Source organism: Salvelinus alpinus, chromosome 7, assembly GCF_045679555.1.
Source record: "Salvelinus alpinus chromosome 7, SLU_Salpinus.1, whole genome shotgun sequence".
Taxonomy (NCBI): domain Eukaryota; kingdom Metazoa; phylum Chordata; class Actinopteri; order Salmoniformes; family Salmonidae; genus Salvelinus; species Salvelinus alpinus.
In genome coordinates this window covers 47,067,584-47,083,611 of record NC_092092.1, presented here as the reverse complement: position 1 = coordinate 47,083,611, position 16,028 = coordinate 47,067,584, and the positions used below count along the sequence as shown (strand labels likewise).

At 45.3% G+C, this 16,028-nt stretch overlaps 1 protein-coding gene across 11 annotated transcripts in view; it reads right to left on the bottom strand.

Moving 5' to 3' along the window:
- LOC139581093 (LIM and calponin homology domains-containing protein 1-like) overlaps positions 1-16,028 on the bottom strand; it is a 166,704-nt gene that overhangs the window by 70,699 nt on the left and 79,977 nt on the right. For 10 of the 11 annotated variants that reach the window (XM_071410482.1, XM_071410484.1, XM_071410480.1 and 7 more), the window contains 2 exons: positions 14,895-14,964; positions 1,830-1,936 (listed from right to left, as the gene is read on the bottom strand). In XM_071410482.1, the coding sequence (XP_071266583.1) occupies positions 1,830-1,936; positions 14,895-14,964 (177 nt within the window). Of the gene's footprint in view, positions 1-1,829; positions 1,937-2,368; positions 2,405-14,894; positions 14,965-16,028 lie in introns of those variants that run through there. The other variant, XM_071410492.1, reaches the window with a different exon arrangement.

Here is a 16,028-nt window from a genome sequence, read left to right as displayed (position 1 = left end):
AATCAGTTCAGGCTTGGATGTTTTGAGGTGGAGGTGATTTGTCGATCAGGTGTTCTGTGCAGCACCTAGCCCTGTCAGATCCTCCTTCAGGGGTTCAAAAGCCAGATCGCTCCAATTATCAACAGAAAGGCTCTATAGCAACTACAAGATATTTGGAAGATTTTCTGTTTGTTCCCATTTCTGGCCGATTTGATAGAGAGACATGTAAAGGGGATCCTTTTGCCTTTACATGACCTCCCCTTGAGAGGAACACGTTTGTTGGTCGGCAACGTCATACTCATTTCTGATCCAACAGAAAAGGGGGAAGAAAAGGGAAGAGAGATTGAGAGAGAGAGAGAGACAGCGAGAGAGATGGAGCGAGACAACGAGAGAAAGAAAGAGAGAGAGAGATACTTCATATAGAGCAAAAGAAAGTTCAAAAGAAAGAACGTGAAATAGGAGGGTTGAAACCAAAAGGCCAGGGGTCAAGTCAGTCTCAGCGTTAGTTTCTCCATCTCCCTCTCCAACTTCCCTCTTTTCCAACAGAAGGTCCCTGTGTCATTTCACCTTCCTCCCCTCTTTATCTCCTTCCTCCTCTCCTCTCGCTTGACTAAATTAACAGAGAGCCAGGTCTGTTTTCTCTACCACGCTACCTTGCTTACTTACATAACCACATCTAAAGCCTGCCTGAGAAAGAAGGCAATAAAGATTCCACTAGGTAATAGATCACTGCATGTGATCTCACCTTTACTCCCTCCCTCTCTCTGTTTTTCCCTCTCTCTCTATCTCACTCTCTCTTTCTCTATCTTACTCTCTCTTGCTGTTGCTCTCTCTCGCTCTCTCCCCTTCGATTATCTCTCTTCCCTCTCACTCTCACTTGCCCTCTCTCTTTCTCCCCACCCCCCTCTTTCGCTCTCTCCACCTGTCACTTATCTTGGAAATGGATCTGTTTCCATCAGCAGATGGAACAGAAGACATACTTCAGGCCTTAGCACATTGTGTGGAGCGGTGTCTCTTTATGCACCCCCGTCCAAATCTCTTTTCTAGATAAGAAAACACCTGCCTGAGCACTGGGCAGAGTCGCAGGAGAAAAGGGTAGAGCTACACACAAAATCTAAGGGACAGTAACAAGGTCATATAAGTCAATGCAAGGATGCATAGCCATCAACATTAGAACAGGGTCAATTCAAATGCAATGCACTTGGTTTGGAGCCAAGCAAATGCACAGGCATCAGTGAAAGGGTGGACACACACACATTTGCATGCGTGCACAAAAACACCTTCACGCACACACACACACACACACACACAGTGTGACTAGTGTGTAAAGCTAATAGTATTCCCTTGGCCCACACCTGAACTCTTCATGGAATCATATGTCATGACAGAACCAGTCAAGCCATCCTCGAGACCTGCTAAGTTTGACATTGCCCTGTCACAAAGTGAAGAAACTCTCTCTCTACCTCTCTTCTTCTCTCTCTCCTTCCCAATCTTTCATTCCCTCTCTCTCGCGCGCTCTCTTTATTGACTGACTGACAGAGCAGCCCTGGCACAAGGATAGTTGTTGGGGCAACACCCACTCACCTAGCAACAGCTACTACATCACAATCTCCTGTCAAGTGACGTTGCATACAAGGAGAGCCACATTTCTTTGCTTTGACACTAATTACTGTACTGTTGACATAAGAGTGACACAGAGATGTAGAAAGACAAGCAAATGCACACATGGATGAGAATAGATAAAACACATGGATGAAAATACAAAGACATTCAGCCAGCCAATCAACCAGCCAGCCTTTCAGCCATCCAGCCAGTCAGGGAAGCAAGTGTGTGTGTGTGTGATGTCTTACTTGGCTTTGGGGCGTGTCGAGGTGTCCTGCAGGTCCCCGGGGTCAAACAGCTGAGAGCCCTTCAGTCCCAGCTCCTCACAGCCACGCAGGAACACACTCAGGTTGTCCTGTGGAGAGAGGGCACATGCACACACACACACACACACACACACACACACACACACACACACACACACACACACACACACACACACACACACACACACACACACACACACACACACACACACACACACACACACACACACAGTTATGATAGGGGACATACTCACTTTTACTCAGAGAAAGGTGAATACACTCCTCTTGTGGATAAAGGGAGAAATACATTGAGATTGTGCCCCATCACGGACACACACAAGCAAACATGCACACAGGCACGCACACACACACACACGCTCACACTCACGCACACCCCAGGAAGAGGAAAACAGTCCCCTCAGAGGCAGGAATATGTTCCCGACATGGTTTGTCCGTCGCAGGCTGCTAGTTCAAAAACTCTTGCTTTCTCACAACCGACTTGCTTCATAAATGATCCTCACCCTTCTTTTCCCCTGGTTTATCTCTCGTCGAGTCTCTTTCTCCCTCCGATTTTTACTCACAAACTTTCACTCACTTTTTCCCTTCCCTATCTATTTGCAACTTTGTCTTTCACCCTCTCTCTCTGTTTCCTCTTTCCCTATCTGCTTGTTCTTTCTCTTTCTCCGTCTTCTATACAGAGCTTGCCAGGTGTCCGACGGTCCTTTGTTCAGTTGGTAAAACCTGACCCTGCTAAGGCTCCTGTTCCCTTCTGGTCTTCAGTTCCCAGCCTCTCTCACTCTCTTCTCTCTCATTCTCCCTCTTTCTCGCACAAACACACACACACAGAGCTGGATTTTCTCACGTTCCAGAGCCTCTCTCAATGTGGTAAATTACCACCCCCCCTCCCTCTGGCTTCCTGTATGTTTGGGAGAGTGCCATCTCTGCTACCCTGGAGAGGAGTCCCCACCCACACCCGTACCGAAAAAACTGCCTCCTGGTAAACAGTTGGGGCAAACCTTTGGCCAATTTTTCGCAATTTTGCAGCAAGCTCATATTTTCACATGCAAATAATATTTTGGGGCAAACTGTTGCGGTAAATTTGCGGCAACTTGTTAAGATCTGGCAAACAATTCTGGGAACTTATGGTGAACATTCGGTTTTTTGGTTACTGTGTGTTAACAACATTGAAATGTTGTATCTAAATAAACCAAATCACATAACGTTAAATGAACTTACTTCTCAGAGAATAAAAACACACACACACACACACAATGAGGTCGTGGATGGATATCGCTCTGCCAGCAGGATACGTAAGAGACAATCAGCAAGAGAGTAAAAAAAAAATTCTCTGCAAATATAGCACAATTGGTAGTTTCTTCAAGGATATTAACTTCTCCCAAATCAGCATCGCATTCACACACTGATGAAAAATATTGATATACATTTAAAAAATCTGCAAGTTTTTGCTCTAACTGCCAGGTAACTGTCAAAATAAAGGAAACACGTAAGTAAATGAGGGTTATGGTGGCACTGTTATGGTGTGGGGTGCCTTCTCCCGGCATGGTTAAGGTCCACTCAACCCCTTAGAGGGCAAATTAAACGGCAATAGATACACAGCAATCCTGAGTGATCACCTTCAACCCATGACGAATCGTTTCAACCCTGGTGGGAGTGGTCTCTTCCAGGATGACAACGCCCCCATCCACAGGGCACGAGTGGTCACTGAATGGTTTGACGAGCATGAAAACGATGTGAACCATATGCCGTGGCCGTCTCAGTCACTTATGGGAGATTCTGGAGCGGCGCCCGAGACGGTGTTTTCCACCACCATCAATTAAACACCAAATGATGAAGGGATTTCTCGTGGAATAATGGTATCGCATCCCTAGTTCATAGATTCCAGACACTTGTAGAAGCTATGCCAAGGTGCATTGAAGCCCTTTTGGCAGCTTGCGGTGGCCCAACGCCTTATGTCGGTGTTTCCTTTATTTTGGCAGTTACCTGTATATATCTATATATCTCTGGTTATGTGTAAATATGTTCTGATATGGGAAAATGAGGTTGTTTCCATTTAGAGAAATCCATATCCTGAAATCCAAGAATTAACGTCACCAAGCACACTACAAAAAAAAACTTCCTAGAAAATTCCTAACTATTTTCTCACAACTGGGGAAGCCTGACTGGCAATGCATCACCAATTCAGAATCTGCTTTGAGTTTGCAAATGACTCACCAATCATTGACTGAAATGAAGTAAATACAGTAGGCCTACCATTGGACAGAGACTTCCCAATTACCACAGCTGAATTACACAGCTTAAAAAGCCTGTTGTAGGGATAGCTGAATCTGATGTTGGCAGGGGGAAGAAGAAAGAAAGAAAAGGAGGATGGAAAGGGTTTAGGAGGGCAATCAAGACCAGTTAAATACATACGGGAGGAGGCCAAACTAAATCTAGTTAAGTCCAGTGGAATCCAGTGAAATCCAGTTAGCCACAGAGATCTGGCACAATATGGTGGGTTTAAAAAGGATGGTTTTATTATAAAGTGGCGGCTGGGTGGAGAGGAGACATTGTGAAATCACACTTTCATGCTTTTCACTTTCTTATTGTGAGTAACAGATCGGTCACGCTTTGTAATGCCTGCATTGCTTAGAAATGCTAAGCTAATCGATTATAAAGGGCCTGTTCAATAAGTGTGTGGTTACGCATTAATCTGGGTTGGTTTAGTTTACTATGTGAGAATAAGGGGACACAATGCCTTAATAAAGATAGACTCAGCGAAGCACAGAGTGAACAGTAATGGTCGGTCAATTTACACAACAAATAAGAGCGCTGTAGCGCGATGCTAAACCTCTCTGCTCTTCTGGTACTGTATACCACGTTGTAGCGGCACGAAGCGAACCCGTGCACATGTGCAGATACTCTGTGTGGCTATGTGAGAGTAAAGTCTTGCATCGCGCACTCATCGCAATATCTGCGGTGCTGCTCGTGGCAACGTCATAACAGTGAGTCCACCTTTAAAACTGGCAGGAAATATCAAGACAAAGGCCACAAGGACCTACTTGTGTCAAGTGTTGCGTCATTTATTTACTGAACCTTTATTTAACTTGGCGAGTCAGTTAAGAACATATTCTTATTTACAATGACTGCCTGCCCCGGCCAAACCCTAAACCGGACGATGCTGGGCCAATTGTGCGCCGCCCTATGGGACTCCCAATCACGGCTGGTTGTGATACAGCTTGTAATCGAACCACTGTCTGTAGGGACGCCTCGAGCACTGAGATGCAGCGCGTTAGACCGCTGCGCCACTCGGGAGCCCCACGTTGTCAGAGAGATATGGTGGATGTTTCTTTCCACGACATAGGGAGACAAAGTAGTCCAGAATGTGGGAAATATTCCTGTTGACACGGTTACGGGTGTATTTGGTACATACTACAGTAGCTGCTATTCATTATAGTACAAAGATGTGGTCTACTACAGATTTTCAAAGGACACAAGATATAACTTGTCACATTTTTTTTCTTCTTTAAGCAAACCTAAGCTACTACAGTACAACAGCGATGCTAAATATAAACATATTTCACAATTATAAACTGGGTGGTTCGAGCCCTGAATGCTGATTGGCTGACAGATGTGGTATATCAGACTGTATACCACGGGTATGACAAAACATGTATTTTTACTGCCCTTATTACGTTGGTAGCCAGTTTATAAGGCACTTAGGGGGTTTGTGGTATATGGCCAATATACCACAGCTAAGGGCTCCGCATTGCATCGTGCGTAAGAACAGCCCCTAACCGTGGTATATTGGCCATATACCACACCCTAGGACCATATTGCTTAAATATACTCATGCAGAAACATATATTTAAGTCTATGAGGGGTGAGGCTTATTGGGCATTACTAACAGCCAGCCAGAGGGTTAAGGGGGAGTTCAGCACATAGTGTGGCCACAACTTGAACCAAACAACAGCAAATAAATGATTTGACCATAAAGGAGTCAGATAATAAGACCCCCCCCTCCCCCATTTCCTTAAACATTTCCCTTCCCCCCCCATTTTTTAAAACAACTCTTAAGTATTCAATCAATCAATCAATTTTATTTTATATAGCCCTTCGTACATCAGCTAATATCTCGAAGTGCTGTACAGACACCCAGCCTAAAACCCCAAACAGCTAGTAATGCAGGTGTAGAAGCACGGTGTCCTGTTTTCAGTTGATCTGGGTCATGGTTAGTTGATGTACTGTTTTCAGTTGATCTGGGGCATGGTTAGTTGATGTACTGTTTTCAGTTGATCTGGGGCATGGTTAGTTGATGTACTGTTTTCAGTTGATCTGGGTCATGGTTAGTTGATGTACTGTTTTCAGTTGATCTGGGTCATGGTTAGTTGATGTACTGTTTTCAGTTGATCTGGGTCATGGTTAGTTGATGTCCTGTTTTTAGTTGATCTGGGTCATGGTTAGTTGATGTCCTGTTTTCAGTTGATCTGGGTCATGGTTAGTTGATGTCCTGTTTTTAGTTGATCTGGGTCATGGTTTGTTGATGTCCTGTTTTTAGTTGATCTGGGTCATGGTTAGTTGATGTCCTGTTTTTAGTTGATCTGGGTCATGGTTAGTTGATGTCCTGTTTTTAGTTGATCTGGGTCATGGTTAGTTGATGTCCTGTTTTCAGTTGATCTGGGTCATGGTTAGTTGATGTCCTGTTTTCAGTTGATCTGGGTCATGGTTAGTTGATGTCCTGTTTTCAGTTGATCTGGGTCATGGAAGTCACAACTGAAGGGCAGAACATGATTACCTTGGTGTGAGTAAGAAGGTGTCAATAATAACTTCATGGTTAGGATTAAGCAGAGTTTTACCATTGTTGCTGCAAAAGGAGGGGGGGAGATATGTGGGTGTGTAACTAAATGTAAATAATGAATGTGTGGTTATATACAAATAAGGTGGCAGTAAGATAGTTGCTGTATGCCTGGCGGGTAACGCACCGCGCCACTGTGTGTGTTCACACCGTGCAAGAGCTCCAAGCAGCAGACCTGCTCACTGTATGTTGGGGGCCGCAGGGTAATACACAGCCCTTTTCGTAGCTAGCTGCCCCATCCACTCAAAAGCTTTCCTGATAAATCCAGTAGTCAGTAACAACAAACCAAGAACAGCAAAGAAACTGGAGGAAGAGGAGAAAAAAGGAGAAAAACTCAAACAATAGTTCCAGACAACACACGCAAACCATCTCACTCCACACCGCCGCTGCTCCCAAACCAAACAACCAAATTCCTCCCTTTTTTCCCTCTCTTCCGACGAACAAGTCGCTTGACAACAAGTCGCCCGAGGCCAACAATAACAGAAACGCAAACAAACACTCGGACGGAGGACCACACTGAGTAAATATTAGTGAGTGCGAAAGAGAAGTCGACAAGGGTGTGTGTGCGTGCGTGTGTACTGTACGTGCGTGTACTGTACATGTATGTGTCTAGGGGAAATCACTTGACACATCCATGTCCTGCACATTTGCATTTGTGTTTCGGCGTTTGAACCGTGTGTGCATGTACGGGTGTGTGTCACTGGCAGAGGAAACGGGGTGGAGTCCGCAGCTGAGATGATTGACGTCTACGTCAACACGAACAGTGCCCCAGCCACTGCCCTCCTCTTCCCACCCCTCCATCCTCCTACCCCCCCCCCCCCCCCCCCCTCAGACACCAAAACAATGGACAACGGCCCAAGAAAACCCACACAATAACACACACAGAGACATCCGCAGAGAATTCAAATCCAGCGGTTTTAAGACATTCTTTCCCCAACAGACTTAAAACAGTAAAAAACTATTCAGAGCGAATTGATATAAAGAATGAAGTACTTAGACATTAAACATGTTCCTTCCTCTGAAATGAGCCATTGGAATAGTTGTAATGACTCAGATCATATTAGATTGCGGTGCTGGATTGGAATCAATATCTTTCTGGCATAATCTGACTGCAGATGCTTGTAGGGGGGAAGTAAAACAGTGTTCACACCTAGCCTATAGAGTATCCAGGGGAAAGGCGTTCACAGATTAAGCCGAGGGAAATGGGTGTCTCACAGATTTGTTTCAGATTCCAACCTCGCAGACTCGCAGCCAAGGATAACACTCAAATAATCAGGGGAGAGTTGTGTTAAAGTCACACACAAGTGACTTCTTATCGTAAGTCAAGATTCTGACTGACTAGGCAGTGCCGTGACTGGGGTTTTGCAATTATACAGTGGCATGCACACATCCATTGTTTATCAGGTTCTGTGTAATGTTACGCTGGAACTAATAGTCAGTTAAGAACAAATTCTTATTTACAATGACGGCCTACCCCGGCCAAACCCTCCCCTAACGATGCTGGGCCAATTGTGCGCAGCCCTATTGGGACTCCCAATCACAGCCTGTTATGATACAGCCCGGGATCGAACCCAGGTCTGTAGTGACTCCTCTAGCACTGTGATGCAGTGCCTTAGACCGCTGCACCACTCAGGATCCCTAAACATTTGACCGATGCATTTGACCCAGGTCTGGCTTCCAGTTGAAGCTCGCATCCGCTACAAGACCATGGTGCTTGCCTACGGAGCTGTGAGGGGAACGGCACCTCCGTACCTTCAGGCTCTGATCAGGCCCTACACCCAAACAAGGGCACTGCGTTCATCCACCTCTGGCCTGCTCGCCTCCCTACCTCTGAGGAAGTACAGTTCCCGCTCAGCCCAGTCAAAACTGTTCGCTGCTCTGGCACCCCAATGGTGGAACAAACTCCCTCACGACGCCAGGTCAGCGGAGTCAATCACCACCTTCCGGAGACACCTGAAACCCCACCTCTTTAAGGAATACCTAGGATAGGATAAAGTAATCCCTCTAACCCCCCCCCCCCTTAAAAGAGTTAGATGCACTATTGTAAAGTGGTTGTTCCACTGGATATCATAAGGTGAATGCACCAATTTGTAAGTCGCTCTGGATAAGAGCGTCTGCTAAATGACTTAAATGTAATGTAAATGTCTGCAACCAACTCACCAACCTGCTAGCCCTCTTCAGCAGTACACCAACCAGCCAACCACCTGTCGTCCAGGGAGGTAGTGCGGCTTGCTAACCCTGAGCCTCAGTGCGGCTTGCTAATGCTGAGCCTTCCTAACACCTTGGACCAGAGCAAACCAGCCAACCTGCTAAACATCCCGCGCTCCACTCTGTTCCCCATCCACCATCCGCCCTGATTACACAACAGGGAATTCCACAGAGAACCATTTTCCCATTAGACTGTAACAGGAAGGGGAAGGAAGGGGGAGTGCCTGGTCTGGTCTGTGTTTTATTATGATGGCTGAGATAACAGCAGGCCTCTTGTTTACGCCTTTCTCACCTCAGTAATCACACAAAAACTCCCCCACAGGCCAGTGTGTGTATGTGTGTTTGTGTGTGTATTCTTGTTGATGTTTTGGTGCCTAGCATTGCTCTGGTATGGAATACTTGAGCCTGTGTAGATTGTGTAAGTGCAACTATAAGGTCTCTCTGTTGTGTGGAAGACCATGTGGGAATACAGCCATAGGGTCTCACTGTAATCCACAGACCTGTGTGTGAGCGCAGCGGTATGGTTTTACTACTGTTGACAACACAATTAGGGTGTGAGAAGTGAACAAACATGGGGTTCTGCTTTGGATACGTAAGTCCAAGCCTGGACACAACTGTTATGTACAGTTGTTTTTAAAACTTGTTTTTCAACCACTCCACAAATTTCTTGTAAACAAACTATAGTTTTGGGAAGTCGGTTAGGACATCTACTTTGTGCATGACACAAGTAATTTTTTCAACAATTGTTTACAGACAGATTATTTCACTTATAATTCACTGCATCACAATTCCAGTGGGTCAGAAGTTTACATACACTAGGTACCTTTAAACAGCTTGGAAAATTCCAGAAAATGTATTTCAAGGCCTACCTTCAAACTCAGTGCCTTTTTGCTTGACATCATGGGAAAATCTAAAGAAATCAGCCAAGACTTCAGAAAAATTTTTGAAGACCCCCACAAGTCTGGTTCATCCTTTTGGAGCAATTTCCAAATGCCTGAAGGTACCCCGTTCATCTGTACAAACAATAGTACGCAAGTATAAACACCATGGGACCACGCAGCCGTCATACCGCTCAGGAAGGAGACGCGTTCTGTCTCCTAGAGATGAACGTACTTTGGTGCGAAAAGTGCAATTCAATCCCAGAACAACAGCAAAGGACCTTGTGAAGATGCTGGAGGAAACAGGTACAGAAGTATCTATATCCACAGTAAAACGAGTCCTATATCGACATACCCTGAAAGGCCGCTCAGCAAGGAAGAAGCCACTGCTCCAAAACCGCCATAAAAAAGCCAGACTGCAGTTTGCAACTGCACATGAGGACAAAGATCGTACTTTTTGGAGCAGTGTCCTCTGGTCTGATGAAACAAAAATAGAACTGTTGGCCATAATGACCATCTTTATGTTTGGAGGAAAAAGGGGGAGGCTTGCAAGCTGAAGAACACCATCCCAACTGTGAAGCACTGGGGTGGCAGCATCATGTTGTGGGGGTGCTTTTCTGCAGGAGCACTTCACAAAATAGATGGCATCATGAGGGAGGACAATTATGTGGATATATTGAAGCAACATCTCAAGACATCAGTCAGAAAGTTAAAGCTTGGTCGCAAATGGGTCTTCCAAATGGACAATGAACCCAAGCATACTTCCAAAGTTGTGGCAAAATGACTTAAGGACAACAAAGTCAAGGTATTGGAGTGGCCATCACAAAGCCATCACTGACCTCAATCCTATAGAAAATTTGTGGGCAGAACTGAAAGTGTGTGCGGGCAAGGAGGCCTACAAACCTGACTCAGTTACACCAGCTCTGTCAGGAGGAATGGGCCAAAATTCACCCAACTTACGGAAGGCTACCCAAAATGTTTGACCCAAGTTAAAAACAATTTAAAGGCAATGCTACCAAATACTAATTGAGTGTATGTGAACTTCTGACCCCCTGGGAATGTGATGAAAGAAATAAAAGCTGAAATAAATCATTCTCTCTACTATTATTCTGACATTTCACATTCTTAAAATAAAGTGGTGATCCTAACTGACCTAAGACAGGGCATTTTTTACTAGGATCAAATGTCAGGAATTGTGAAAAACTGAGTTTAAATGTATTTGGCTAAGGTGTATGTAAACTTCCGACTTCAACTGTAGAAGTGTGCATGTGAGCAGAGCTGTATGGTTTCACTAGTGTACACAAAGCTATGTGTGGATATCATGCAACACTGAAGCATGCATGAGAGCACCAGCTGTTCCGGACGACTCTGTGATCACTCTCTCCGTAGGAACTTCACCCTCAGGTTCGATCCCAGCCGGCCGTGACCGGGAACACCATGGGGCGGCGCACAATTGGCCAAGCATCGTCCGGGTTAGGGGAGCGTTTGGCCGGGTCGATTTCTTTGGCTCATCATGGTCCAGTAACTCCTTGTGGCGTGCCGGGCGCCTACAAGCTGCCTCAAGTTGTCAGTTGGACGGGGTTTCCTACGACACATTGGTGCGGCTGGCTTTTGGGTTAAGAAGCAGCACGGCTTGGCAGGTCATGACGCATGGCTCTCAACGTTCGCCTCTCCCGAGTCCGTTGGGGAGTTGCAGCGATGAGATAAGATCGTAACTGCCAATTAGATATCACAAAAAAGGGCATTCAACTTGAGTTACCCAATGAGAGGGAGCGGCTCTAAATTAGCCTGCAACGTCACTTCCTGGAGTAGCTCAAACTACGCATGTTATGACCACATGCAAACTTTAATTTGGCTTCAATGTGCTATTGACTCTTCATATAGGAATGAATGGTGCCAAGTGATTGATGGCTTTGTCCATTCATACAGTATATACAGTAATTGGCCGGTGCCCACTCATGCACGCATCAAAAGCTTGCTAAAGGTATACTAATGCCCCCTTTCTCCTCCCACTCACAAGCTCCTTGTTAATGTCCCTTGTTGGTGGAGGACCTGTGTGTAGATGGATCATTGATAACCCTTATAATCCTTTAAAAGACTGACTCGATACCCACCCCAGATGAACTGTTCCCTCAGGTCATGTAGACAGAAATCATTAGACAAAGAGAGGGAGAGGGAGACTGACTTTTGCTGCTCGTAGAAACTGAGGTATCTTCTCTTAAAAAAGACTGAGTGAGAGAAAGAAAGAAAGAGAAAGAGAGAAACGAGATAGAGCGACTGACATCGCGCAGCATGTAAGAATTGAGGCGATAACTCTTTTGCTTTGAAACTTTAACAAGATAATAAGATAATCCAATGTTATTGTAGTGGGAGGGATTGTAAAAAAAGAAAAAGAAAGGGTTGTTAAGAATACATGAGTGTAATTACCGGGTTTGTTAAAGCCAGGGGACGCTAGTTGGCGGCAATTAGAGACGCCTGCAGATAAGAGAGTAAGGAGAGAGAGAGAGAAGCTGGGCCAAACCAAACTTCCTTCAAAACAGTTTAACACTTCTGCTCCTTGCCAATGATGCATGCATTTCTCTTTCTCTCTCTCTCAATCTCTCTCTATCGCTCGCTCTCTATGTCCAGTGATGATCTCAGGCCTTCCACTGGTCTTCCAGAACCAGTGGTGTAAACTACTTAAGTAAAAATAGCTGTTGAGTCTTCCTGGCCTCCGTAATGTTTCTCTCTCTCTATATGCTGTATATCTTTCGTTCAGCTGCTGAGCTCCCCTCTCTTTCATACTGTCTCTGCTTATCTCTTCCTCGATCTCATTCAGCTGCGGTTCATCTTTTCTCCTCTGTCCTTCATGCCTTCTGCACTCTTTCCATTACCCTTCAGTCTTAACCAACCACGAGCACAGTCAAAGACAACACAAGGCCATTTTGTCTTATAGCCACAACAACTCAATGAGTTTCCCTCAGATGCTATGTTCCCCCACTCATGGTTAAGGTTAGGATTTGGGGTGGGAAAGCTGATCCTAGATCTCCCGTAGAGAAGCTAGCCAATAAAAACGACCCGACTCTGCTTACCCCTGCTCTATAACCTCCCTTGCATTCTCTCAACCAAAGCCCATACGAAGCCAAGTGGGAACTAAGCAAGAAACTCTAGGTAAGCTTTCCCGGAGACCAACAGGGACTGCATTGATGTCATGAGCGAATGGGGGGGCATATCAAACAACGCCCTCTGAGACAACATGAGGTGGAACTATTAGAGGGCCAGAGCTACTGTACTGTATGAGACGGAAGGAAGGAAGTACACAGGCTGACCTTTCACCTCTCTGCTTCTCCATTAACTCTCAAAGAGGCCTCGTTGTTTGCCTCTCAGCCTTGGTCCTGAAGGAACCCTGTGTGTGCTAGTTCATGCCAGTCCAGTCCTTGGTTCATTATGAAAGGCCTACATCTCACAATAGTGACACATTTGGTAAAGTCTTTGATGAATTATAGATATACAAGGCCTACTAAAGTGTTACATTTGTTGCCTGGTAACGATAATGCACCAAGACCAAAGTGTCGAGCAGAGGTAGTGTGGAAAGTCATAACATTGTGGTTATGATTTCACACCATGAAATGGTGCTCGTCTCGCAGCATTGCCAGCAATTACACACTCATTTTACACTAAGAACTGATCCCAGGGCTGTCCCGGTACATCTGAGCCTGGCTAACCAGTTGTCTTCATTCAGCGAATCAAAGCAGACCCAAACCAAGCCAAAACACCCCAGAGGAGAGAGAGAAAGAGAGAGAGAGAGAGAGAGAGAGAGAGAGAGATAGAGAGAGAGAGAGAGAAAAAGAGAGAGAGAGAGAGAGAGATAGAGAGAGAGAGAAAAAGAGAGAGAGAGAGAGAGAGACAGAGAAGAGAGCGAGCGAGCGAGAGCGAGCGAGAGCGAGCGACAGAGAAGAGAGAAGAGAGAAGAGAGAAGAGAGAAGAGAGAAGAGAGCGAGCGACAGAGAGACAGAGAGACAGAGCGACAGAGCGACAGAGAGACAGAGAGACAGAGAGACAGAGAGAGAGAGAGAGAGAGAGAGAGAGAGAGAGAGAGAGAGAGAGAGAGAGAGAGAGAGAGAGAGAGAGAGAGAAAGAAAGAGAGAGAGACAGAGAGAGAGAGAGAAAGAGAGACAGAGAGAGAAGAGAGAGAGAAGAGAGCGAGAGAGAGAGAGAGAGAGCGCTGAAGAATCATTAAGAGAAGAGAACAAGAGTGCAAAAAAGAGATGTGAAAGTCTTGGAGTAGGAGAGACCAACTCTAACGCACTACATCAAAAATAAAAAATGAGGCAGATCTCTTGAAGTTTCCTCCCTTTCCTCTCCTTTGATATCCAACTCTACACATCCGACAGTGAAATGAGGAGCTGGATGTATTTCCACAAGATTCTTGAAAGACATGCTGCAATTAGTTGCGGGGAGACTCTTTTTTATCCTTTTGGTTGGAGGGGTACACCCCTTCTGTCTCCTGGTATGTGGAGTACAATAATATGTACACTGAGGCTGAACACAGTTGAGACACAGTTGAAGATACAGGCCAACGCCAACGACGCGGCCTCAAGATGTGAAATGGCACCATACGTAAAGGCCTACGGTACACAAACAAACACATGCGTATGCATGAACACACACACACATGCAAACTAAGAAACATAGACACACACAAACATACACACGCACATGCATTTACTAACACTAAAACACACACTAAAACACACACACATTAACACACACAGAGTTGCTAATTGAATACTGCTGTGATGTTTACACCCTTGTTCCCAGCTGTTTGACAGACAGAGCTTGAGTCTTCTTACAGCCTGGGAATTGATGCGTTACCTCTGTACTGTATATCTGTGCATAACTTAATGTGCAGAACAGACTGTACATAGTGAGAGGAAGGGGGAGATGGATGGAGGGAGGAGAGGACTTGGAGGATAGGGAAAGTAAATGTAGGGAGGAAAGGGGGGATAGGTGGTTGAAAAGAGAGGAAGGGAGGAGAGGGGGAGTCATTAGAGGGAGGAGAAGAATGGAAGGAGAGGAAGATAGAGGGGGAGAGGAATGGCGGGACGGTAGAAGAAGGAGAGAACTCACCAGGCCAGCGATGGGAGTGGGTAATCTGTTGATTTTCTTCACCAAGCTAGGTTTGATGGAGCTCAGCAACCTGAGGGGAGGAGAGAGAGAGAGAAAGGATAGGTAGAGATAAAATTTCTACAGCTTTATCCATGGAATATAGATAACATCTGTAAAAAACTAAAACTAAATGTACACCCAACTTAAAGAAACATTAAAAAAGTAATATATAATATCCAATCAGGTGCAGGACAGAATCAGACGCACAAAAGACAACGTTTCAATCCGAGTTGGATCTTCATCAGGTCATGAAAAGACAAGTTAAAAAAAGAAAGAGTAAATGAAAGAAGGAATCCTATGTGGCTGTGTTGGGAGGTTAGTGGTGACACTGGCTCTAAATCAGTTGGAAGGACTCAAGGACACACAGAAAGGCCTTGAGACTTTAATACACCCACAGACACACAGGCATACACACACACACACACAAACAAATGCAAACACGTGGTGCACGATCATACTCCATCTCAGTGTGCCTCTAGTGTATCCAGTCATGTGTTGTTCCTGAGGAAGTGGGCATGAGTGGTTGGGATAATGTCGTCAGGTCATGGATCACAACACACTACAAAAACACACACAGACAGAGTACTGTGGCTATAATACATTACTGTACACACACACACTTCTATGAACAACCAAATCTTTCAAAGACATGGGAAGACATGAGACATCCCTTTTGAAGTCCATCCACCACCCCTCTCTACTTAAGGCGAACAAAACATGAGAAAAAAATTGGGGTGAGGGTGTCAAAGCCAAACAGATAATTTCCTTGCGGTCCAACCCTTCCCTTGTTTAGAGAGTGCACAAGGTCCACAGGGGACATTCTCCAACTTCCTCCCGAGGTGCAATGTTTTTTTAGAACGATTCAGAGGGGATGTTCTCGTCTTATCTGATCCTAGGTCTGTTCCTAAGTCCAGTTGTTGATGTTCCACCTGAGGAATGTACAAGAGTTCCCCCTATCTGATTCCAGACCTGTTACTACAGTACATCCTGTTATTGTGGAATGCACTACAAGATTCTCCACTTTTCCTCGTATTATCTGATCCCGGACCTGCTCCTAAGTTCTGTTATTGCTGTTCCACATGAGGAATGTACTTC